This window comes from Carica papaya, chromosome 4 (genome assembly GCF_054855325.1).
Source record: "Carica papaya isolate Zhongbai chromosome 4, ASM5485532v1, whole genome shotgun sequence".
In the NCBI taxonomy this organism is placed as follows: domain Eukaryota; kingdom Viridiplantae; phylum Streptophyta; class Magnoliopsida; order Brassicales; family Caricaceae; genus Carica; species Carica papaya.
This window is the reverse complement of record NC_142312.1, coordinates 4,812,751-4,837,203: the sequence shown is the minus strand read 5'-3', so window position 1 is coordinate 4,837,203 and position 24,453 is coordinate 4,812,751. Positions and strand designations below refer to the sequence as shown.

Genomic DNA, 24,453 nt, shown 5'->3' with positions numbered 1-24,453 from the left:
TACAGAGACGAAACTGATTAAGAAGACACTTTTTTTTTTTTTTTTGCAATTCAATTTTGGAAATTTAAGCGCACGACGTAGTCTAATCATTTATAATAATTCTAGAAAAGCCAGGAACAGTAACGACACGTTAGATAAACGTCAGGAATAACATTCTGTTTTTTGTTACACAAGTAGAAGCATATCTGTTTTCATTGACGGGCGTTAATTTGTTGGAAGTCGTCGTCGAAGTCCAACTCGCCAATTAGCCAACCGGGAAAAAGGAAACTTCATGGAGCTCAGTTTTCTGTTTTCGTTTTGAAAAATAATTAATTTCTTCGGTGATATTATTGTGGATTCAAACAAATTTCTTATCGTTTGAATCATCGGTCTACTCAAGTAGAATCAAGTTAATGTCAAATGACGGTACGTAATTATGTTTGTTTGTTGATTATTAGATTTTAATAAGAAAGCATACTCTCAACTGTTAGTTTATTTTGTAATTAGAGGTTTGATTTCATGAATTTTCACTGTAATTGACCAGAGTTTGTCTTGAGAAGAATTGTTAGATATAATTATTGGCAGTTTTACAAGGAACTCGAGGTGAACTCAGTAAGGGCGGACTAAGGGCTTGCCTTGGCCGACCTGCAGACTCAATCTCGTCTTTTGGGTGAAGGGAGTTCATGGCGGACCTCGTCGGGGGAGCTGCTGTTGGTGCAGTATTTGGTGAATTACTGAAGGCAATAATTAGCGAGGCAAATCACGCTTCGCATTTCAAATCCAGTTTCAAGCGCCTGAAATCCACGCTTACGGGAATAAACCCAATCGTAGACAAGATAGCATCAATGAACCAACAGTTGGATCGCCCAGAAGATCTCAAAATTTTGATTGACAGTATGAGGGAAGGAGAAAAACTGATTAGTAAATGTTCAGAAGTTCGCCGTTATGATTTTTACAAGAAGGTTCGTTATTCGAGGAAGCTTGACAAGTTAGATCGGATGATCAGTAAGTTCTTCCACCTCGATCTGCAGCTGCAGCAAGCCAGAGATCAGAAGGAGATTCTTTTGGAGGTCAAAGATATGCGTATGGAGATTAGGAGATTAAATTTGAAGGACAACAATGGTGGTGGTTTCTGTGAGATGGAGTTCACAGGGTTATGCCCTGCTCCCGCACCTTCCGATTTTACTATTGGATTGGATGTGCCATTGAAGGAATTGAAGATGGAGCTGTTTGAGGGTGGGAAATCAGTGATCGTTGTGTCTGCTCCAGGAGGTTGTGGGAAGACAACATTGGTTAAAAAGCTTTGCCAAGATGATGAAATTAAAGGTATATACACAATTCTTTTTGCCTCTATAAAGGATATGTGACATGATATGCCTATCATTTTCAGACTCTAAATTCTTCCCTGTGGCTAGTAAGTTGAAGATTTTTTCATATATGAAAACTCTTCATGGTGGGTATGTGACCCTCCTAGGTGATACCAACCATGTAGAGCAATAGGAGTAGACTCTCTGGAAAACTCGACTCTTGAAGAGTATAAATGCATGTGGATTAAAACTTTACATTTGATGAATAATTGATAACTAATTTTCTTCTGTTTAAAGATTTAGAAGGTAACAAAATGATTCAAGTACATCGACCTTTCTGTCATGATGCAGGTCCTGACAATTATTATTTTAGGCTGTACATCTGTTTAGACTTCTGTCTCAAAAGATTGGTTAAATCAGTTTTCGCAAATTTATTCACTAGAGCGTTAGCCTCCTTTCTTTAGGCACACAGTAGATAGTTTTTCTTCAAGAACTTTCGTAGCCAACTCTCTTATATGTTTTTTTTTTTTTTTCAGTAAAATTTAGGGATATATTGTTTGTCACTTTTTCAAAAACACCCGACATAGCGGTCATTCTACAAAAGTTATTCAACGATAACGGTTGGGCAGTACCTGAACTTAAGAATGAAAAGGATGCAATCAACCAGTTGGGACAACTACTATGGAGAATCGGACAATATCCTATATTGTTGGTCCTTGATGATGTTTGGTGTAGCTCAGAATCTCTTCTTGACGAGTTTGTGTTCCAGGTGCCACATAATTGCAGAGTTCTGGTGACATCAAGATTTGATTTTCCTAAGTTTGGTCCAGCATATCATTTGAAGCCATTAAATTATGAAGATGCTAAGAATCTTTTCCATCACTCAGCATTTCCACAAAATGCAAACTTTTACGTTCCCAAAGATATTGTTGAAAAGGTCGGTTCTCAATTTTCAACCTGCAACAAATAAGCATCTACGTAAACTCTTCTTATAATATTCACCTTTCTGTGAAGCATTCATCTATGCAAAAATGACCGCACACTGTTTATGTACATGCCTGCCTATTTGTGTTAATGTATGTCAATATTAATTTACTTCTGCTTCATCCTTTGTCACAAAAACTGAAATGAAATATTAAAAATGGTCTAACATAATAATGTTCCTTCTTTAGACTACTGGACATAATTTTGATTTGGTAGTATTGAAATGCAGATACTGAAAGCCTGTAATGGATTCCCTCTTGCTCTCCAAGTGGTAGGTAGATCACTCTGTGGACAGCCTCTAGCTATCTGGAAAAGTCAATTGTTAAAATGGTGTAAAGATGAATCAATTTTGGATTCCAACATAAGGCTGCGTAATTGTCTGCAAAGCAGCATAGACATCTTGGATGTTGTAAATACAAAGCTTAAAGAGTGTTACTTGGACCTTGGATCATTCCCTGAAGACCAAAGGATACCAGCCTCTGCCCTTATTGATATGTGGGTGGAATTGTACGAGCTAGATGAAGATGGCATCCACGCTATGGCCAGCCTCCATAGACTTTTCTCCCAAAATCTGCTTAATCTTATCAACCTTGGGTACGACACCTTCATATCTCACTTCGCTTCCATTAAACTTTTATAATGATGTTTATGCACTTTTGTCCATTTTCAGGAAAGAAGAAACCGAAGAAGATGGCTTCTATAATGGGTATTTTGTCACACAGCATGATCTTTTGAGAGAGCTGACTATCCTTCAGAGCAGCTCGGAATCAGTAGTAGGAAGGAGAAGACTGTTTGCAGACATAAGACAAAATAAATTTCCGCAGTGGTGGTTAGGACAGAAGCAGCCCATAAGTGCCCGGCTCTTTTCTGTCTTTACAGGTTATTAAAATCAATGTCCTTACTTATTTCACTCCCTTACAAACTTAAGTTCAGGGTCAAATGCACGTAGTGGATATAGGAATAACGTTAAGTGCTTCCTTCCTAGCCCACCCAGTAACATTATATAGATTGGTGATTGCAGATGAGGTGTTCTTATCTAGATGGCACAATATTCAACTACCCGAAGCTGAAGCTCTGATTCTAAATTTTCAGTCAAAGAATTATAAATTACCTGAATTCATGGAGAAGATGGATAAATTAAAGGTTTTGGTGGTCACTAGTTACGGTTTTTTCCCTTCAGAAGTGAGCAATTTTTCACATGTTAGCTCCTTATCTAATCTGAAGAGAATCCGATTAGAGAAGATTTCAATCCCTTCACTAAGCATGAACGATCAACAACTGAAGAATCTACAGAAGATATCTTTTGTTATGTGTGATATCAACGAGGCTTTTCAGAACTGCCCCATCAATATTTCTGATGCATTTCCAAATTTGGTGGAGATTGACATCGAATCCTGCAATGATATGAAGGAATTCCCTGATGGATTCTGTGACATCATCCAACTGAGAAAACTTAGTATCACCAATTGCCACAAGCTTTCTACCCTCCCAGTTCGTATTGGCAATCTGGTGAATTTGGAAACGTTAAGGTTGAGTTACTGCATTGATTTGTTAGAACTGCCCAGCACCATCGGAAGACTTGTTAAGTTACGACATCTTAACATATCTGACTGTGTAAGCATCAATGAATTGCCAACACAGATTGGTGAATTGCACAGTTTGAGAAGGCTCTTCATGAAGGACTGCACAAAATGTAAGTTACCTTTGTCAATAATGAAGCTTCAGCATCTAGAAGTTGTATGTGACGAAGAGACAGCCCTTGTGTGGAAAAGTTCGGAGGCTTATTTTAAAAATCTGCAGATAAGGGTAATTGAAGAAGACATTAATTTAAACTGGCTTTAGCTTGAGTGATGATTTTTCAGAATCCTAAATTACTATTCCTAATCCGCATCCACATATTACAGCACCATGTTTATTTCTTTTATTTGGAGGGAAGTAACCCTTTTAGTTATTACGTCACTGTAATCTTTAGGCCAGTAAGTCATGTAGATATGGCAAACAAACTTGTAGACATCACATTTTCTTTACAATCTTTCATTGAATCAGTCAAAAGAAATGTTTGAATTAAATAAAAAATTGTGTTATTATTTACTAAAAAGTTCAGTCTAAAAAAAAAAAATTTATAATTAATGAATGTTATTATGAAACTTTGCCATTCTTACGGCGATGGCAAAAAGAGAGCGAGAAGGATCATCTGTCTCATATCTTCGTTTGAGCATTCAAACAAAATATCATGATGCAGGTTTGAATTAAACAGAAAAAATGAACTTATGATTAAAAAAAGCGAGTTCATGAATCAAATTTTTATGACATATTTGAATCATAGTAAATAATAATTAATTAACGTATGGTATTTCAAAAGCATAAAAAAATTATGTTTATTTCAACTTTCAACCAGATGAGATAGTAATAAATAGTATCCGACCGGTAAATTTAGAATGAGTTTTAAAACTATTAAATCGACGGTACGTGATCGGCATGTAATTTTTTTTCTTATTATACCCTCATAAAATATACATAATTTCAGTTACACCCTCAAATAAAAACTTCTTTTTTCTTCTCATTTCTTCAAATTAATTCATGATTATTTCAAATATATTTTAATTTTTTATTTATTAGAATAATTAAATTTAATATAATAATATATAATTAATCTATTTATTTTTAATATATAAATAATTTTATTTTTATTAAAATTAAATTAATGTAATAATATAAATAATAATTATTTATTTTATTAAATATAAAATTTTAATTTAATTATGTATAATAATTATTTATTTAAATACAAATTTAATTATATTCTTATATAATTTTTTTTTTCATTATATGCTTTTTATATATCATTTCCTGTTACTTATAATAGATAGAAATAAATTAGTAATTTGACTGAAAATACAATTATATCATCCTATCATCCAAACAAATAGTTATCATTAACATATATTAATATATAATTATTTAAACATAAAAAAATTTTGTCATTTTCATCATGTGTCATTATCGTTTACTTACTGTCATTGTCATACGTGAATTATTTATCATTAAAATATATTCAAACAGGATATTAAGCAATCAAGTGATTAAAATTGTCAATTTCTTAATCAAGAAGACACAATTTCTTGAATCGTTTCAAAACAATTAAGTATTCAAATTCGTGGTCAAAATCTCCTAGCAGTTAAGCAGGAGAATTCAAAACCTAAGTTATTCAACACATCAAATGTACATATTCATGATTAAAACTTTTAGTAGATCAAATGCAAAATGAATATTAAAAGTTCAAACACTCAACAAATTGATAGAATTTCATTAAAACTTAGAACAAATCCACTAAATTCTAAAACAAAATCAGACACCCTCATAAAAGAACAATTTAATAGGTGCATTAAACATTATAAATTTTTATATTTTGACAAAATACTTTTTTCTGATTCTATATGCATATAAGTGGATATGAAGAGTTGTTCTTTTTATTTTTTTATTTTTTTAAAAAAATATTATTACAAAAAGTTGTTCGATAAATATTAAAATCACTGTTAATTTTTATAATTAATAGTAGGATCATATTGTTTGAATCTTAATATATAATGAATTAATAGATCCAAATATTTGATAAACTTAGAATTAATTGAATTTCAAATTTATGAACTTGCGTATTTGACTTAAGCTCATTTAATCAAGGGATTATATGAGTAATTTGCGTTTTTACAACACATTTAAACATTTTGTTGATTATCATTAATTATAAACTTTATACATTTAGCTTTTCATAATAAGTAGCTATTTTAATTAATTAAATGTAATTTTTATAAAGTATTCTGAAAAATAGAAATTAAATCTTGTTCCAAACATATCCAAATTTTGCAATTTACTATATAATCATTGTTGGAGTAAATAAAATTAAAATAAAAAATTTTACAAGTAAAAAAATAATAATAATCGGCTATGAATTCTTACTGCGATGCTGGAAATTAGCAAAAGTAGAGACGTTATGCAGCTCAGCAAGCAAGAGGGCTTCTGTTTCAATATTCATCTTCATTCTCTTCCATTCTTTTTCATTGGTGATGAAAGTGTGCAAAATCATCATTAGATTAAAAGTTTAAAACTTTACAAACAAGCATTAAGACCACCTTCCACAAATTTCTTACAACTCCCCACCACCTTGTTTTTCACGTTAGAAAATTTCCAAACTTACTGTCTAGGAAATTTTTATAGTTATATTGATCTATTGGTCTGGTTAACATTATCTCAGAATTCAGATTGAAGCACAAAAGAAAAAACTTGGGTTCTATTTCCTGGTTTGGTGGTAAAGATTGAAGGTGTCGTTCATGGCGGACCTCTTTGGAGGAGCAGCAGTTGGTGCAGTGTTCGGCGAGGCACTAACAGCAATACTTGAGGAAGCAAACTCTGCTTCCAAGTTCAAATCCACTTTCAAGCGCTTTGAGTCCACGACCAGGGCAGTAGACCCATTGATCAAGAGAATAGAATCAATCAACCAAAAGTTGGAACGGGAGGAAGAACTGAAAGCTTTAACAGACAAGATCAAAGAAGCTGAAGAACTTATTCGAAAGTGCTCAAAAGTTCGCAGCTTTGATTTCTTCAGGAAGGCCCATTACGCAAAGAAGCTTGAAAAGCTAGATGAGAATATAACTAAGCTCTTACAGGTAAATCTGCAACTTCAGCAAGCCAGGGATCAGAAGGAGACTCTACTGGTTTTGAAAGATTTCAATAAGCAAAAAAATGGAGGTGGGTTCCTCTGCTCTGCTCCTCTACCTCCGCCACTAACAGTTGGATTAGATTTACCCTTGGAGGAATTGAAGATGGAGATTTTTGGGAGTGAAAAATCAGTGATTGTAGTGTCTGCTCCAGCAGGTTGTGGGAAGACGACATTGGTTAAGAAGCTTTGTCAAGATGAAGAGGTTAAAGAAAAATTTGGGAATCAGAACATATTTTTTCTAACTTTTTCAGAATTACCCAATATAGAGGTGATTGTGCAAAGATTATTCCAACATAAAAATTGGGAAGTACCTGAACTTGTTGATGAGAATGACGCGATCAACCAGTTGGGATTATTGCTGCAGAAAATAGGAGAGTGTCCTATATTGCTGGTTCTGGATGATGTTTGGGATAGATCACAGTCTCTTCTCGATGAGTTTGTATGTCAGTTGCCCCATAATTCCAAAATTCTGGTGACATCAAGATCTGATTTTCCAAAATTTGGTCCACCATATAATCTGAAGCCATTGAATCATGACGATGCTATGAATCTGTTTAGTCACTCGGCAATCTTGAACGATGGCAACTCGTATCTCCCAGATAAAGACACAGTCGAAAAGGTAACTCTTCTTGATCTTCAAACTGTTTTGTAACATTAACAAAGTTTTTTGTTTAACATCTTGAGACTAGTTTTGATTTGGTGATATTTTGAAAATGCAGATAGTGAAAGCCTGTAATGGATTCCCACTTGCTCTTAAAGTTGTTGGCGGGTCACTCCGCGGGCAGCCTCGAGCTGTCTGGAGGAGTCAAGCTTTGAAATTGTCCAAAGGTACTGTAATGGATATAGATGTGGATTTGTCCCACAATTACACAAAAATTAAACTAAATCAGAAACCCAAGACTCTATGTTCAGCTTCAGAAACCAGAGTCCTAATGTGGAATGAAGTCTAGCAGAAACTGCCAAGAAAAACCCAGAAAATATTTGTTAGGATTCTTGTCTTGTCTTTTGTTCTGTTTTTGAACTCTTAATCTGATTTATGTTCCGTTCCTTCGAATTGTATGTTTGAACCCCATAAATGTAACTACATCTAAGAATAAAATATCCAAAGTTCTTTCAAGAATCAGTGTTATCACAGGTACATCAGTTTTTGATTCCAGCAACATTCTACGCAATTGCCTAAAAAGCAGCATTGAAGCCTTGAAGGATATTGATATGAATCTTAAGGAGTGTTATTTGGATCTAGGAGCATTTCCTGAAGACCAAAGGATACCAGCCTCTGCCCTTATTGACATATGGACCGAATTATATGAGCTAGACGAAGATGGTATCCACGCCATGGCCAACCTGCATAGACTCTCTCTGCAGAATCTGCTAAATCTTATCAGCCTAGGGTATGTGCCAGACCTTGACCTTCTGTGTTTTTTGTTTTCTTTTTTTCATAATGATATTTATGCTTTTCTGTTTGTCTACAAGGAACGAGGAAATCGAAGAAGATGGATTCTACAATGAGCATTTTGTCACACAGCATGATCTTCTGAGAGAGCTGATTATCCTGGAGAGCAGCTTGGAACCTGTAGCAGAGAGGAGAAGATTGATTGCATATATAAATGGAAACAAATTTCCAGAATGGTGGTTAGAACAAAAGCAATCCACCAGTGCCTGCCTCATGTCTATCTCCACGGATGAAGCATTCTCATCGAGATGGCACAAGATTCAACTGCCTCACGTTGAAGCTTTGGTTCTAAATTTTCAGTCAAAGAATTATAAGTTACCTGTATTCATTGAAAAATTGGATGAACTAAAAGTTCTGGTGGTCACAAATTACGGTTTCTTCCCCACACAAATTTGTAATTTTCCACTAGTTGGATCCTTATCTAATCTGAAGAGAATCAGATTAGAGAAGATTTCAGTCCCTTCATTTTCTTTCAACAGTTTACGTCTCAAGAATCTACAGAAGATATGTCTAGTCATGTGTGATACTGGTGAGGGTTTCAGTGAGATTTCTGATTCATTTCCAAATTTGGTGGAGATTGACATTGATTATTGCAATGCCATGAAAGAATTCCCAGATGGATTCTGTGACCTCATCCAACTGAAAAAGCTCAGCATCACAAATTGCCATAAGATTTCTACACTGCCAGGTCGAATTGGGAATCTGATGAACTTGGAAACATTAAGGCTAAGTTCTTGTATCGATTTGTCAGAGTTGCCTGACACCATTGGAAGACTCAGAAACTTGAGACATCTAAACATATCTGACTGTGTAAGCATTGGCAAATTGCCAACACAGATTGGGGAAATGTGTAGTTTGAGAAGGCTGTTCATGAACAATTGCACAAATTGTGAGTTGCCTCTGTCAATTGGGAAGCTTGAGCACCTGGAAGTGCTATGTGATGAAGAGACAGCACTTCAGTGGGCAAATCTGGAGGCATATTTCAAGAATTTGAAGATCACGGTGATTCAAGAAGATACGAATTTGAACTGGCTTCCGCTTAATTCTCATCATTTTTGAGAATCCTTTTTTTTTATCATTATAAATATTTTCATATGAAGATATACAAATCTAGATCATGAAAGGAAAAAATATTTCCATTCATCACTCATTAAGCCCATCTACATGAAGCTCGAGCGAATTGCAATCCAGATTTGATGAATTGCATAATTTGGAAAAACTCTTCGCAAAGAATTGCATAATAATAAAGCAAATACAATATTCCTTTCCATCCTCAGAAGCTAAACCATTTTTCATGGAGAGCTCAGGAAAAGAAAAACTATAAAATACCGAAACCTTTATATCTTTTGCTGCATGGCTTGCCCCAGCTGCGAAGAAAATCAACTGGAAACACTGATGTTCTTGTTCACGTACAAGATCCCATGCAGACAACACTAGGCACCACAGAGACCCTCGTCTCTGCTGGAATGCGTGGAAATCCTGATTCAGAGTTAAAAAGATGTTAAACACCTCTTTCTTCGCTCAAATTGATTTATGTGAAGTTTCCTGAATGTTGACAAAGATGACACAGGTTCCGTGGCTGGGTGCATTTTATCTTTGTATGGTCATGTCATAAATAGCCGAAGGACTAGTAGGTGGTATGAATCACCAATAGTCTCCACAAGAACACTTTCCATCCTCAAAGCAATGAAACCGATTTGAATCCCTCACAATAATTTTTCTCTTGGCAATCTTCGAGATAAATTTAATGGCAGTGTGGCAATCTACACAAGTTCTTAAATTCTTAAAGACCTTGATTGGAGTTTCTGGAGAAGTAGCGATGATTCCAAGAGCAACTGCAAGCTTCTCACTGTGATAGGAGAGGTTTTGTTCCTTCTGCTCCTCCTCAACGTCATGTAGCACAAAATTGGTGTCAGGAACATATCCTTCTTCCTTCATTCTCTTTGAGAGTTCTCCCAGGAACTCATGTATTTCCTTAGACCTCGGGTGGGAAGTATCTCCCACTAAGAACACATGCACCTTTCTCTTGATCTCAATCCAGCTAAATCCTGGCTTCTTTACCACTCCTCTCTCATGCATGGTCTTCCTGGTTTTTGCTACTTCATCCCACATTCCAGCACTGGCATAAATATTAGCCATACTGACGTAGGTAGCTGGATTCTCAGGTTCTATTTCAAATAGTTCTTGTGCTGCCTGTTCTGCTAGTTCAAGATTTCCATGAATTCTACAACCACCGAGTAGCGAAGCCCACAAAAATTTATCAGGCCTCGTGGGCATTTTACTAATAATGTCCTCAGCTTCCTTAAATCTACCACATCGAGCCAGCAGATCGATTATACATGCATAATGATCAGGAGTATGTGTTAACCCATGCTTTTCCTTTATTGAGTGAAAATATTCTAACCCTTTGTCAACTAACCCAGCATGAGAACATGCAGAAAGGACACCTACGAAAGTAATGTGATCAGGCTGAGTGCCAGACTTAAGCAGCAACTCAAAGTACTCGAGTGCCTCATCCGGTTGACCATTTTGAGCATATCCCACAATCAAGGAAGTCCACGAAACCAAATGAGGTGAAGGACTCCCTTTAAAAACCCTTTTCGCACTCTCACAATTTCCACACTTAGAATACATATGAACTAGGGTGCTTGACGCAAATGAAAATGGATCAAATCCAGTTCGAATCATGTATCCGTGAACCTGCTTGCCCAGCTGCTCTGCAGCACGATCAGCACATGCATTCAAAACGCCAGAAAACGTAAAATCATTTGGCCTTACACCTGACCTGATTAAGTCCGAGAACAATCTGAAACCCTCCTGCCACCTTCCATCCCTAAAATACCTGTCGATCATTGCCGTCCATGTAACTACATCTCTATTCACCATTCTATCAAAAATGTTCTTTGCCTCATTTAAACTTCCACATTTTCCATACATATCAATCAAAGCACTCCAAACCACCTCATCAGAGTCCAAACCACTTCGCAACATGTGACCATGAATCTCCCTCCCAACATGTAAACATGGAATCGCAGCGGAAGCAGTCAGAGCACTGGAGATGGTGAATTTGTTGGGTTTTGAACTTGGACATATCTGCATCATCCCATACAACTCTAAAGCTTGCACGGGCCGATCATGGCGAGAATATCCCGATATCATTGCAGTCCAAGAAAAGCTATCTCTCTTAGGCATTTCGTCGAATATCTTTCTTGCCTGTTCGAGCAACCCCACTTTCGCGTACCCAGAGAGCAAAGTATTCCAGGAACACAAATCCCTATCAACCATTACGTCAAACAGCTCCTGTGCATCAACCAAACTATCACATTTCACATACATGTCAAGAAGACGATTTGATATAACAATCCCAGGCGAGAAACCGGAAATCTGTATATGTTCGTGGACCTTCCTCCCCTCTGCGAGAGCTCTGTTTCGGGAACAAACTTGGATAAGGGACGAGTACACGGATGCAATGGGTTGTTCGATGTGACTGAGTATTTGAAGCGCTTCTGCTAAGCAGTTTTGCTCACATAAAATGTCAATGGCTTCTTTGTATCTGTCGTCTCTGCATAGGCGGTTTATGAGAACGTCTCTGGCGTTTGACCTCAAAGACGATCTTTCAACAATGGGTTTATGGAGGTTGGTTCTGGGGAAAGAAGAAGACGAGAGTCTTCTGTTGAGATAAAGTAGATACAAGGAGCGTGAAAGGCTCGAGCTAGTAATCTCCATGGTTTACAAATGCAAGTTCAGACATTGACAAATGGCTGCGCTGGTGAAGAGAAGGAGAGAAGAAATAGGAAAAAGAAAATCAACGTCTAAGCACTTTCTTGTTTATTTCTATTATGTTCGTTCATGTCTTTTTATTACCTATTCATGTTTATTATTGTTACTTTTTATTTTATTTTATTTTGTTTAAATTATTAAATTAATTTAATATTTATTTTTATTAGATTATTAATATTTTTTTTATTATAATATGATTTATAATAATTTTTAATGAAAAAGTATAAAATGATTAGATTATATTTTTTTACTTTAAAAATTAATTAAATTAATAACAATAAAAGATATGCCTAATTTAATTAATTAGAATAAAAGATTAAGCGATGATATTAATCTAATACTCTAACGAAAGAAATCTATCCGTCACAATTTTTTTTTTTTCGTCTCGACATATTTTTAATTTTATTAAATAAAATATTATAAATTAATTATTATCTTATTATTATTTTAATGATTATTCAACGAGAATAATTTATTGTTGTGATAAAGTTAAAAAAAAAAAATTCTATTTTGTGGAAGAGATATATAAACTTAATACCGCATGCTTAAAGCTCAGTTTAGTTTGGTTTCTCTCTTCAATTTTCTGCTAATATTTAGTAAAAACATAATTTGCTTTATTAAAACGAACATCATTCCCACTTTAAATTATTTGATAACAAAAAGTTAAACTGCTAAACTCGAAAGGTAGAAAAGAATTCTTAGAGAAATTCAAAGTGAAAACGAAAGTAGTTTTAAGACAGAGAAATTATTTTCTAACTAATGAAAGAAGTTCGTGAAATTCTGAAGAAGCATTGGCTACAGAGATGCCCGCTTAAAAGCACCCAATAAGCTTGCAATCCCATGAGGCACTTCCTTTTCGGCTAAACAGAAAAAAGCAGATCAATTTTGGATTTACGTTGTCCGCCCAAAAGAGTAGAAGAAATTTGACAGCTTCAAATCAGGTAGCCGTCTACCAGATTGGCCATTTAGCATTGCTGCAAACAGGAATTATCAAACTCCGCAAAGCTTCCAAGGTAATTCTCATTCAAAGTATATATATATATATTATGCCAAGATACACACACACACACACCAGTCACAAGAACATAAAGACTTCAACAGAAAGGGGAAAACATGTAGAATATTTTTCAATTATCGTCCCTCTCAACCATCAAATCATTTAAAGATCAAGTTGTCAACACATAAATGGTGCACAAGCTACAACGCATGAACATGACCAGACTTACAGCAACAACAACATATCATGCTACATGAGATCAATGCTGAGCATTTCCTTACAGTGTCGACGATGGCATCACGCACTCTTACCAAGCACTTAGCCAGATCCTTCGTGCATCCATTTGCTAAAATGTTCTTCTTAGTACAGTGCATATACTATCTCCCCACTGCTGTCAACATCAAGCTCAGATTCAGAATCCCAGTCGTCCATGTCCTCATCCATGTCGAGGTTGTCTATCATGTAATGGTTAAGGCATTGGGTCCCAGCAGGTGGTATGGTGGCTTCGGCAATTATCTGCATGATTGTATCTGTGCTTTGCATAGGATGATCAGGCTCTTCATACTGGTTACTTGTTCTTTCATCCATTAGGTCTGCAGGAAGATTCTTCAGAAACCACTCATGGTTCCTGATTTCAGGAATGGTAATTCTCTGTTGCATGATATCACCAAAAAGTAGGGTGTTTGAAATTTGATCTCGTTATGGTTAACTCTCTTAACCATCAATATGGAATATGTTAAGGGACAATTAAAGCATCAGCAAAAATTCTCAGAAAGACAAACAAAAAAAAACTCACCGCTGAGGGATCTGCAACAAAAATCCTGGATATCAGGTGCCGACACTCAGGAGATATTTGAACAAAATCTGGAATGGCATACTGGACGGTATGGATTCTCTGCAAAAGGAACCCATGTAAAGCATGTTTGAATTAGAATAGCCAAGTAAGGGAAGTAATGGTATATAGCAAGTTCCGCTAATATACTTGTATTGTCTTCCCAAAGTCCTTCGGTTCATCTGGATCTTCAAATGGATATGCTCCAACCAGCATCACATATAAGGTTACACCACATGACCACACATCTGCAATCTGGTAATAACACCATATTAAGACAGCCGTGCTTACTTGGAGTCAATTAGGCAGCAAAATATATAACTTCGATAAACAAGGAACTGTTTAAGATCCCAAGTGGCCAAGATCAAGACACTGACTGTACCAAGCCACCAACTAAAGGCTGGGTCAGACTCTTGCGTTGCAGTTGATTCAAAGTTATTCTATTCTCATTTAATTCCTAAATCTTAGTTATTTCATATGTAGCTAGTCATAATTTACACATTTGATACACAATTAATTGATTTCGCTCTATCTTCAACTCTACAACCTTGAATTTTGTATTCCAATCTGTCAAGTAAGAAATCACAACAAAAACCTAATGAATTAAACATGAAACTGACTTTAGAATTAGACTGTTATTTCCATTCAATTTTTATCATACTTGTATTGTATCATTCCTATTTCATAAAATTAGAACAAACAACACTCAGGCAACTGGTACTCATCTATAGGCAACTCTTCAACTCTCTTTTAATGGTAACCAACTGCCACACTGAGTTAATATCAGAGAAATTGGTAGTTTTGACCAGCAACCAGAGTCAAGGATCATAAAGACCATGGATATGATAGAAATGATGTTTAGCAGCGCAGATGTAAGTCCTATTCCCTTTTACAGATTATTAAGCCCATCAGAATTGCAACATACCAAAAAGAATAAACAAATAAAATGTTAAATGGCAAACTGACAATATCCTCAATTGGTGTGAGCACCAATTATTTGCCCCAGCACACTTGATGAATTCCATCTCTAACTACTTTTGCATACTGTCACCCTCTTGACTATCTTAGTGGCTACGGAACTAACTTTAACCAGTTGATGACAGTAGCTTAAAGGTAGACACAGTCTTATCCAATTATTGCTATAACTATTTCCCACCATAGCATCTCCACGGTTCTGCTCCTACCCATTTGGAAATGCTCTTGGGCACCTCACAAGCCCTCTCGAATGAAGTTAGTTGTCCAAGCAAAAGAACACCAAGTCTCCACCCTCTAGGAACAATTTTTTATGATTTCACTGGAAAAAGTAATCCATAAATTGCAGGTGCCTGCTAGTTTAGTTGGTGCAGTAGACTTGGACTTAAATCCTCTCATGTTAGAGATTTGAAAGAAAAGGATTGGGGGAGGATAACCTCCCTTTCCATAGCTAGTTCAACGTGAAGCTCCTTACATACCAAAACTCAAAACATAAAAGTAAATATGTGTTACATTTTAAGGTTATACCTTGCCATCATATTCTTGCCTCAATAACACCTCAGGGGCAATATATGCAGGAGTGCCGACAGTTGACTTCGGTTGTGAATGAAGCACAGAAGACTGAAAACATGTATACACAATTATCAACAATAAAAAAAAAAAAGATAAGGTTATACCCAAAAAATCCTATGTCCCATGGTGAAACAATTTAAAAGTGAGAGTCAATGGAGAACTAACAAGTTTCTTGACAAAGGACCAAAGGAATAGAACCTCAACAAAGCACACGAAAGAGAAGATGGTAAAAACCAAAAAACCCAAATAGTGGATTGATGCAATGAAGATTACAAAATTTACATCAGAAGCAGAAAACTCAAATTAAGAGAAAACAACTTCAAGAATTGGAGCAGATGAACATGAAAAACATAAATGAAATACATCGTTTAAATATGATATTGACAATGTTTCCATGAAAACGCAAATTATCATAAAATTGAACGATCATTTCATCATAAAACAAATTGTTTTGGGCATCAGAAGCAGTCAAGGTTCCATCATAATAGAAGGTTCCCAGCAACAATTTTACAATTTGTAGACAAAGCAAAGATCTTGAATCTAAAGCAAGAGTATCACCTTATGAGCCAAAATTGCAAACTAGTGCAAGAGAGTGACACAGTCCAGGAAACTTTTATCTCAACCATGAGATCCATAGATCTGGTTGGACAAACAACCATGATTTAACAACAAGAGAAGACAAAGAGAGACAAACTAGTACCTTGGAATACCCAAAATCACAGATCTTTAACCGAGGAGCAGGGCTTCCATCCAACAAAGTGTTTTCCAACTTCAAGTCACGGTGACATACTTGCTTCACCAAGGCACAACATTTGGAGTAGCAACATAATTCATTTAATTCACCAACACAGAAAGGCAAAGAACAAAGTCAGAAAGTGCAAAAGATAGAAATAACTTTTTCAAGTACCATTGCATGGCAATAGCTGACTCCAGATATGAGTTGCTGAAAGAAGAAACGAGCCTGCAGCAGACAACAGAACACATACAAATCATATAGAGACACATGCACGGGAAATTAAATGGATGTAATTACTAGGGTACAAACTTCGTCCTCACTAAAACGTCCAGCTTTGCAGATCCGGTCAAAAAGCTCTCCTCCAGATGCATATTCCATTACAATGGCAAGATGGGTAGGTGTTAAAATGACCTGCAAATGAGAAGATAAAGCAAATTATGCCATTATCCCATTTGACGGGATATTTCTCAGAAATTATTGACGTAGCTCACCTCCTTGAACCTGACAATATTGGGATGCCTCAACGACCTATGGTTGATGATTTCTCTCTGTACATTTTCATCTATCTGCAGAAGATATCACCATGATGAGAACGCAAGGCATCCTTGGTGCTCCTGTCATTCTCGAATTCAAACTTAATAGAACGAAATGGAACATAAAAGTCTCCACCTTAACTTTCCAAGTTGATTGCCAAAAACAACACTTACCCATCTTAAAACCACCAATCCTTTCGTTTCAGTACTGAAGCGCAACTTTAAACTCTAAAACCCAGCATTCACCCTTTAGCCATTTGACAACATTAGTGCCCTCAGAGCCCAGAGCCCATCAAGTCACTTAAAGCGGAGCTTATTTACAGACTGCACAAAAGTGTGTTATGACTCCTACCAAATCCTATTCATATAGACCCCTCCTTTGACTTTCACAAAACTTCTATCGAAGCTTATCATAGCAACCTCAACAAAAGGTGTTATAAGGGAATTCCATCTCTCTACTTAGTTTTAACAGTATCTTTCTTAAATGTTCGCATCTTGTTTCCATCAAAAACCATCACTGAAGTCTTGAAACTCCTGATATCTTCCTTTTAGAAAATTTATCTTTCCAATTATATAAAATGGAAGAATTTAAGTGCCTGGAAGAGACAGAGCAACACTTTCCAAAATTGGAATTTATCCAGTGGATTAAACACACACTCGTTAAGTAATATCCATTCCACAAAAAATACTCCCAGCAAAAAACAAAGGATAACTTGTTTTCCCAAACTGAACAAAATTGAAGTTATAAACGATTAAATAAACAGAAAAGGTTAAGTTATCACGAATTTTCAAACTAAATTCAGCAACGCCAACAGATAATAAACACAGCAAGAGGTGTATTTGGGAAACAAAAGAATACCAAAAACGCTTACGCATTAAAGACCATCAATACCGACAGCACACTGATTTTTAATAGATGGATAACAAAAATCATTACAAAACAATACTATCGAAGAGGCTGCACTATGAGTCCAGATGGAAATTTGACAGCTGACCTTATCGCCTCTCTCGATGTACTTGACAGCAACAAGCTCCTGGGTGACCTTGTCTCTCATAAGCCGGGCAACCCCAAAATTCCCTGAACCGATATCTCGGACAAAATCGTACCGGTCACTGTCGTGCATGATCGGCATCTCCATGCCAAGCCCCGCAGTCATCACCGACCGATCCATTCTCCTAAGTTTCCGGCTATGCCCTGACAAGAACCAAAACTGGCGATGACATCAGAGAGCCGGAGCTAGTGCCGGCTTGGCTCAATCAATAATCAAAACAGAGCCGCCAGCGGCCAAGCACTGGACAAAGATCCTCGAGTCAGTCCAATAGATCGATAGAGACTAAGCAACTCGCAGACAGGACTGAATGAGTTGCAAGAGGATGTTAAAAGCCGATGAAGAGTGTGCGCCGTAGTCGTAACCGAAATTTCACATGAATATTTTCTGGTATGATCAGCGACATGCGGTTTCTGTTTCTGCAACAGGGAAGGGATGCGGGACGTTTTGAGGAGGAGGAAAAGGATAATGGCAAGACAAGAGCGGCGCCGTTAACATCAGCCAATCCAGTGTACAAAACGACGGCGTTTGTAAGTAACTAAGCTCCATGGCTGGCTTTGCTTGTCTTGCTATGCTGCATCTTGTCGATCAAATTGACCTTTTACCTTTTTTTTAAATATTCTTAATGGGATAATTTTGTCGAGTCACGTGATTGGTGCGAGGGAGAGGATAATTATCTGCGGCGCAGTCCATCATAAGGTGATGTTGCATCCAGTCACGTTGGGGTTCGCGCGTCAACACCTTGACTTTCGTGACAAACAGATGAGGGTAAAATGGATATTAGACTGATTATTAGGGGTTTTTTCGTCAATTAAGTAACATGAAGTCTATCCATTCACACACAGCCTTTTGAGCGAAGGAAAGTTTCCGACTTTCTAGCGACACTGTGCCAAACAAGGAAGAGAGGACATAATGGTGTATGTGTTGTAGAAAGCAAAACCGATTCACACCGTTGATTTTGTTGACTTTTATGATTAGTTAATTATTAGATTTAAGTTATTTTTTATTTATTTTTAATAAAAATTTATATATTTAATTAATTAAGTAACATCTATATATTTATATAATAATTATAATACAACTTTCTAATTAATATAAAAAAAAAATTGTATAATTTCACTCACAGTTATAATTTCTTATAAAAAAAAAAGAAACATTTATGAGATTTTAAGCCTTTTTTTTTAGATAATTTTTCTATTAATTATTCTTGAACCAACAAATATAATTATAAAATAAACTTGTCCCTCTCTATCTTTCTACAATTTATAGAAACTTACAATTTGCTTCTAAAAATGTGTATCAACTTTTTATATTTACATTAAAAAAAATGCTTCAATTTTTATATTAGCTTAAATTATATGTTAATTAACTCCATAAAGAAAACTATTTGAGGTAAATAATATAAATTAAAATTTTTATTTAATTTAAATATAGCGTAAGAAAAGATAAATGGGTCTGATAAGAGATACATTATAATTCTAAGAAATCAATATACTAATGCGTATAAATTAATATAGAGAGAAATTATCAAAATATTGTTGATTATACAAAATTAAAAAAATTGATTGGATATTTTTGTCTAAGCTTAAAGTTTTAGATGTTTGATAATCTTAAACAAACTTTTTAATTATGTGACGAGATAAAAAAAATTAATGACAAACTAAATATTATTACAATAAAATATTTTAAATATTCATTATAAACACAAAATAAGGAATGAGAGCTACGTAATATATATGGTCCAAATACATTTAATAAACGAGTCCATTGTATATAATTTGTCCGAGTACAATGCATACATATAGAGGCTTAAATTAGTATCATAACAAACGCGCGAGTACTAGTTGACTCAAACAAATTTTTTTTTTTAACGGTTGAAGATATTTTAAAAATAATTTTAACTTTTTACTCAAATTAACCCAAAAAAAAGTAAAGTCACATTAATTTCTTTTTTTAAAATTTTTACATTTTGGAAATCAATAATTTCAAAACTCATCAAGGATATAATTAAAAAAAAAAATCAACATTAATTTTGTGCATACCCTAGTAGAAAAGATTTTTTGTATTCTCTTGTGAACTTAATAACCAAATTATAGATTTTTCGAACATATTAACCTAATTATATATTTATAAAATGTATAATATAATTCATAAAATAGACAAGTAATAGGAGGAAAGTTTTAAGAATTTATTTAGAAATTATATATATTTCTATGTGAATTATTAATTTTTTGATACATATATGTCTTTACTTATAAAAATTTAATTTCATAATTACAATTAAAAAAATTTAAAATTATAATTCATTTGAATCTTTAAAATTATTCTTTTAAAAAAATAATTTATACCTAACATCGATATTATAATAGAGAAATAAAACTAAAAACTGCTCATAATAAAAAATAAGTCATGCAAACGAATAAAAATACATTAGTATATCGCATAATACCTCGATAAATTGTAAACATGTATAATTATTAATTATTAATACAAAAATGTATAATTATTAATTAATAATACCTTTGCTTTGTTGGTTTTGCTATATATATATATATATTATGGGGTCGTTTAGTTTATAAGTATATTTGAGAATTATAAGCTTATCAAAATATTTGTGAGCCACTGAAAAATATGTTTAATCAATGTATTTTTATTTAATTTATAAATTATATAATAGAAAAAAAGAGTATTTGATATGTAATATTAATTAATTATACACAAATTATTTATTTATTTATTTTAATTAATACACATCTAATTACATTTCCATTTTTGTTATTTAATACATAACAAAAATATTCATTAGAGGAGTTTATCGCCCTTCTCTGTGAGATTCTCCGATTCTGATCTGTAGACGACGACTACTGGTTTTTTGAGCCGGAAACTGGAAGAGGAGTTCGCGGTTCATTAATTAGGGAACGGGTCGACGTTACCTAAAAAATCAGATATAGAATGCTGAAGAAGATTTTGAAAATGAGGAAGGTGATGGTCAGACGAAAAAGGTTAAATAAGAGGAAATGAGCGATTCTAATTCGGGGGAGGTGGAGGATGGTGATGAGAGACGGGAAGATGAGGGAGAGAGTGATGTGAAGACTATCAACAAAAGACGGTTAGTTGATGATGACTGAGTTTCATGTTTGTGGCCATTGAATTTAGGAATAACATTAAGTTACATAACTTGTGATTTATATATTTTTTGAATCTTTTATGTATGTTTATTTGCTAGAGTTATCTGTAGTTCTTGGTTTTTTTCTTCGGGTAAAATTTATATGCAATTCGTACATCCGAAAATATGCAAGTTATGTTTGCTCTGTTGGTGATCGCTTGCATTTCCCTGCTCCTGTCAAAATGTTTTAATCTGAAAACAGGTCCTTAAACTAATCCATTCCAGTTTCTGTCAATGCCGTGGAATACAACACTACAAGGTTTACTAATTACCATACACATTGTAGAAAGAACAGAAATGTTTGCGATGATAAGGATAAAGGAATTTGTCTTAAGGGGGTGCTATTCTCCTCTTCCAGTTGTTGCTGGCTCTCCTCTTTTTCTTCATAACCATTCATTTGAAAGAAGAAAAGAGAAACTATTTACAATTAGAAGTGCCAATAGCTCCCTGGATCGAATCCCCTTTAATTATAAAATATAGGCTTTATTCTTAGAAAATGGAGTTTGTTTCTGATATTGCTAACCTTGGTTCACAGGAAAGACCTTTTATCACTTTCTTGGGTTGCCATCAGAAATGATTGTAGATGTGCCTCGTTGGGTATTTCTAATCTTCGCAAAAGAGGCCTTGGATATTTATAATCACTGTGAAAGGAGCCTTTTCATGACAGCCATAGAAATAACGTTATCATAGTGACAATTTTTTGAAGATATGATTAACTCATGAAGATTCTGCATTTTCCACTTGAATTTGAAAAGTGATGATTTTCTTATTCAGCCATAAGAAATTCAGTTGTTATAGTGACAATTTTTTGAAGATCTGGTTACATAAAATCTTGAAGTTTTGTTTTTTCTCATTTGGATTGGAAAGTGACAATTTTCTTTTTCATTTTGGTTTTAAAAGAGAGAGTGGTGGTATTCTGTTCCATAACTCATGACGAAGGAACCGCTCCAAATTTTATTTTCATTCAAATTTCTCTTTCGGTTGTATTATATATTCATTTTTATTCATATTCAATGGAATCGAAATTAAAATAAACTGAATCTCAATGAAACTTATAGTTTCTTTATTTTATAGTTCAGGTCTAATGAGCTTAATAATGAAGAAAAGAGGAGGTGGTTTTAGCAAATTATGTAACTTGTCTCCACAACTCCAAGAATTCATTCAGGTGCCTGAATTAACCAGAACAGAAGTAAATCTAGATATTTTTGGGCTTTTATTCCTTACCCTATCATTACGTGAGGAAATCTTATATATTTAAATTGTCTGTTACATCTTTTTTCTAGGTCGTCAAGCAAATATGGGCATTCATAAGAGAGAAAAAATTGCAAGACCCAAATAATAGGCAGAATATAATTTGCAATAAACCATTGAATTCCCTTTGTCGTGTTGACTTCATTGATATGTTTCAAACGAATAGGGCACTAGCAAAGTATATCTTGCCATTGGATTACCACAATGATATTGTTTTCTGATGGTTTCTGTAGTAGTTATCATTTAAGTGCTTGCTTGCAGTTCCAGTTAAAAAAGTTACTGGGTTTTGATTGTGTAGGGCATTATGATCTTGTTTTCACAAATAATTTGCTAGTACCAACAGGCCACATTTCTCTTCTGTTAGGGTCAACAAAAATAAACTGTCATTGCCTTAAAAATGTACATGCTCCTTTCAAAGATGTAATAATATCTTTGCAATTCCTACAAAACTGATGCTACACTGATCTCCTGGAATTTAATGGTACTGTTAAATTCTGAGAAGGATTTTCGTATCTTCCTGTTTTGAAGTACAATTAAAATTTACTCTGAGCATTTTTCCTATTACAAATAGCTTATGCTATTCTTATGTTTACTGTTGTTCGAGTCCAGGCAGCCGAGAAGGAGAGGCAAAGTAAGCAAGAGAGAAATGAAGGTAAAAACAGTGAGCTAAATGCCTAGAGAATTTTGATATGTTTAATCATAGAAGTTGAATATGTGTCAATCCGTGGACCTAATAGATATTTTCCCCCATTTCTTGCATAGTCCAGTTGTATAAGTCTTGATATGCATAATTAGCATTCTCATGTCTATTTCAGACTCGTTTTTTCTTCGTGGATTAAAGTAAGCTTCTCTGGTTGTTTACTGGACAAAAGTTTTTAATTTTTTTCCTTATTTTCACTGTTGTTATTTATATTCCCTTGCGTCAGATTTAGCATGTTGCTTCTATGGGTTAAATTACCTTCTATACTTAAGTAGCTTTTCCAAAGCAGTTTGAAAAGCCTTTCCCTTTTTAAGCCTTCTGGAGGTAGTGTAATAGCACTCGACAATACATGTTGCTAATTTGGCTTATTATGAATTGACTATTATTTTTGGTTACATCAATTCTGATGAGCAAAGTGTGGTGTTACTAATACTCCCTTCATCAGGGTTTCTTGCTCCTCCTCCGATGCCCTAGTGAAATTCCTTTGGGACGGGAGAATTGATATATTGTTATCACCTCTATGAATATCTACTTACAACAGTGGCTAATTGGGGCGAATCTAAACTATAGAAATTGCTAATGCACAGTTACCTAAGGATTTCACTGACATAAACATGCATGCACCCCCGCATAATATTCTCCTTCTTTTAAACAGTGTTTCCTGTTTTCCTCTATCTGTCATCCACTCAAAAGAGTTCTGAGTTATTTGTCACTTGCAAAGACATCTTTCGTCAATTCAAGATTGTGTCTGATTATCTCTCTGTAAATGTAAATCCGACATTTGGTTGGCTAACTCTGATTAATACATACTTCTTTTAACTTTTCTATATCTTGTCAATTTTTATTAATTAACAAAAGGAGGGAGGGATGTTAGATGTATATGAGCGCACCGGCACTAAATACATAGCAAAGACATAACATGGATTGATTGAATCATGAAGATTATAAGCAATTATTGGGTTGATGCTTGTTCTGTATTCTGATAACATATAATACCGACAAACGGAAACAATTGTAGGGAAACTTCAAGTTGTTTCATTCAAATTTTTATGCTGTACAAACACACAAACTTGATTTTCTGGATTTGGCTCTGTGAATCTGTAGCTGAACAGTTCTATTTGCTTATTGATGAGATGCTAAACCAACTGTTTGATGTTGACTCTTTTTGATGGCTTCACTGTTTCCAAGCTCGTGAAGACCTAGCAGTGCCTGCCCTTAAACCCTCAGAGAGAGAAATGGAAGGTTCTGTTACCAAGTCTCTAACATCTGTTGCTTATGTTAACTTTGTTTTGGTCCATTACGATAAAATCTCAATTGTGAATTTATTAAATTAATTGAAGGAATCATACTTGACAACTTGGTCATTTGCATGGTTCTAATTGCTAAATTTTTTAATCTTTTATATACTAATTTAATAGTTTTAT

The 24,453-nt window shown here is 34.7% G+C and overlaps 4 protein-coding genes across 11 annotated transcripts; 2 read left to right on the top strand and 2 right to left on the bottom strand.

Moving 5' to 3' along the window:
* Positions 1-111: 111 nt before the first annotated feature.
* LOC110822206 (uncharacterized) lies at positions 112-9,586 on the top strand. The gene is made up of 11 exons (XM_088218128.1): positions 112-405; positions 524-1,305; positions 1,823-2,223; positions 2,500-2,864; positions 2,941-3,149; positions 3,292-4,111; positions 4,219-4,246; positions 6,590-7,606; positions 7,707-7,815; positions 8,123-8,378; positions 8,461-9,586. The coding sequence occupies exons 2-11, from the start codon at positions 663-665 to the stop codon at positions 9,497-9,499; spliced, it is 4,887 nt and encodes a 1,628-aa protein (XP_088074254.1). The 5' UTR covers positions 112-405; positions 524-662; the 3' UTR covers positions 9,500-9,586.
* Positions 9,587-9,660: 74 nt separating this feature from the next.
* On the bottom strand, positions 9,661-12,320 carry LOC110822207 (Pentatricopeptide repeat (PPR) superfamily protein). The gene has a single exon (XM_022052234.2). The coding sequence runs from the start codon at positions 12,164-12,166 to the stop codon at positions 10,085-10,087; it is 2,082 nt and encodes a 693-aa protein (XP_021907926.2). The 5' UTR covers positions 12,167-12,320; the 3' UTR covers positions 9,661-10,084.
* Positions 12,321-13,313: 993 nt separating this feature from the next.
* On the bottom strand, positions 13,314-18,500 carry SNRK2.3 (sucrose nonfermenting 1(SNF1)-related protein kinase 2.3). Of its 2 annotated transcripts, none has more exons than XM_088217521.1 (9): positions 17,859-18,500; positions 16,822-16,896; positions 16,651-16,741; positions 16,502-16,555; positions 16,295-16,383; positions 15,550-15,642; positions 14,200-14,304; positions 14,014-14,112; positions 13,314-13,868 (listed from the first exon to the last, which is right to left on the bottom strand). In XM_088217521.1, exons 1-9 carry the CDS (start codon positions 18,033-18,035, stop codon positions 13,578-13,580), a joined length of 1,074 nt encoding a protein of 357 aa, XP_088073647.1. In that variant the 5' UTR covers positions 18,036-18,500; the 3' UTR covers positions 13,314-13,577. The 2 variants fall into 2 exon arrangements, with proteins under 2 accessions (XP_088073647.1, XP_088073646.1); XM_088217520.1 differs by having other exon boundaries at positions 16,295-16,387; positions 16,640-16,741; positions 17,859-18,499.
* Positions 18,501-20,677: 2,177 nt separating this feature from the next.
* On the top strand, positions 20,678-24,393 carry LOC148266217 (uncharacterized). Of its 7 annotated transcripts, none has more exons than XM_088217522.1 (4): positions 20,678-21,021; positions 22,153-22,243; positions 22,939-22,981; positions 24,218-24,393. In XM_088217522.1, exons 1-4 carry the CDS (start codon positions 20,930-20,932, stop codon positions 24,361-24,363), a joined length of 372 nt encoding a protein of 123 aa, XP_088073648.1. In that variant the 5' UTR covers positions 20,678-20,929; the 3' UTR covers positions 24,364-24,393. The 7 variants fall into 7 exon arrangements, 3 of the variants coding, with proteins under 3 accessions (XP_088073648.1, XP_088073649.1, XP_088073650.1); XM_088217523.1 differs by having other exon boundaries at positions 24,134-24,393; XM_088217524.1 differs by lacking the exon at positions 24,218-24,393 and adding an exon at positions 23,475-23,854 and having other exon boundaries at positions 20,679-21,021.
* Positions 24,394-24,453: the final 60 nt, after the last annotated feature.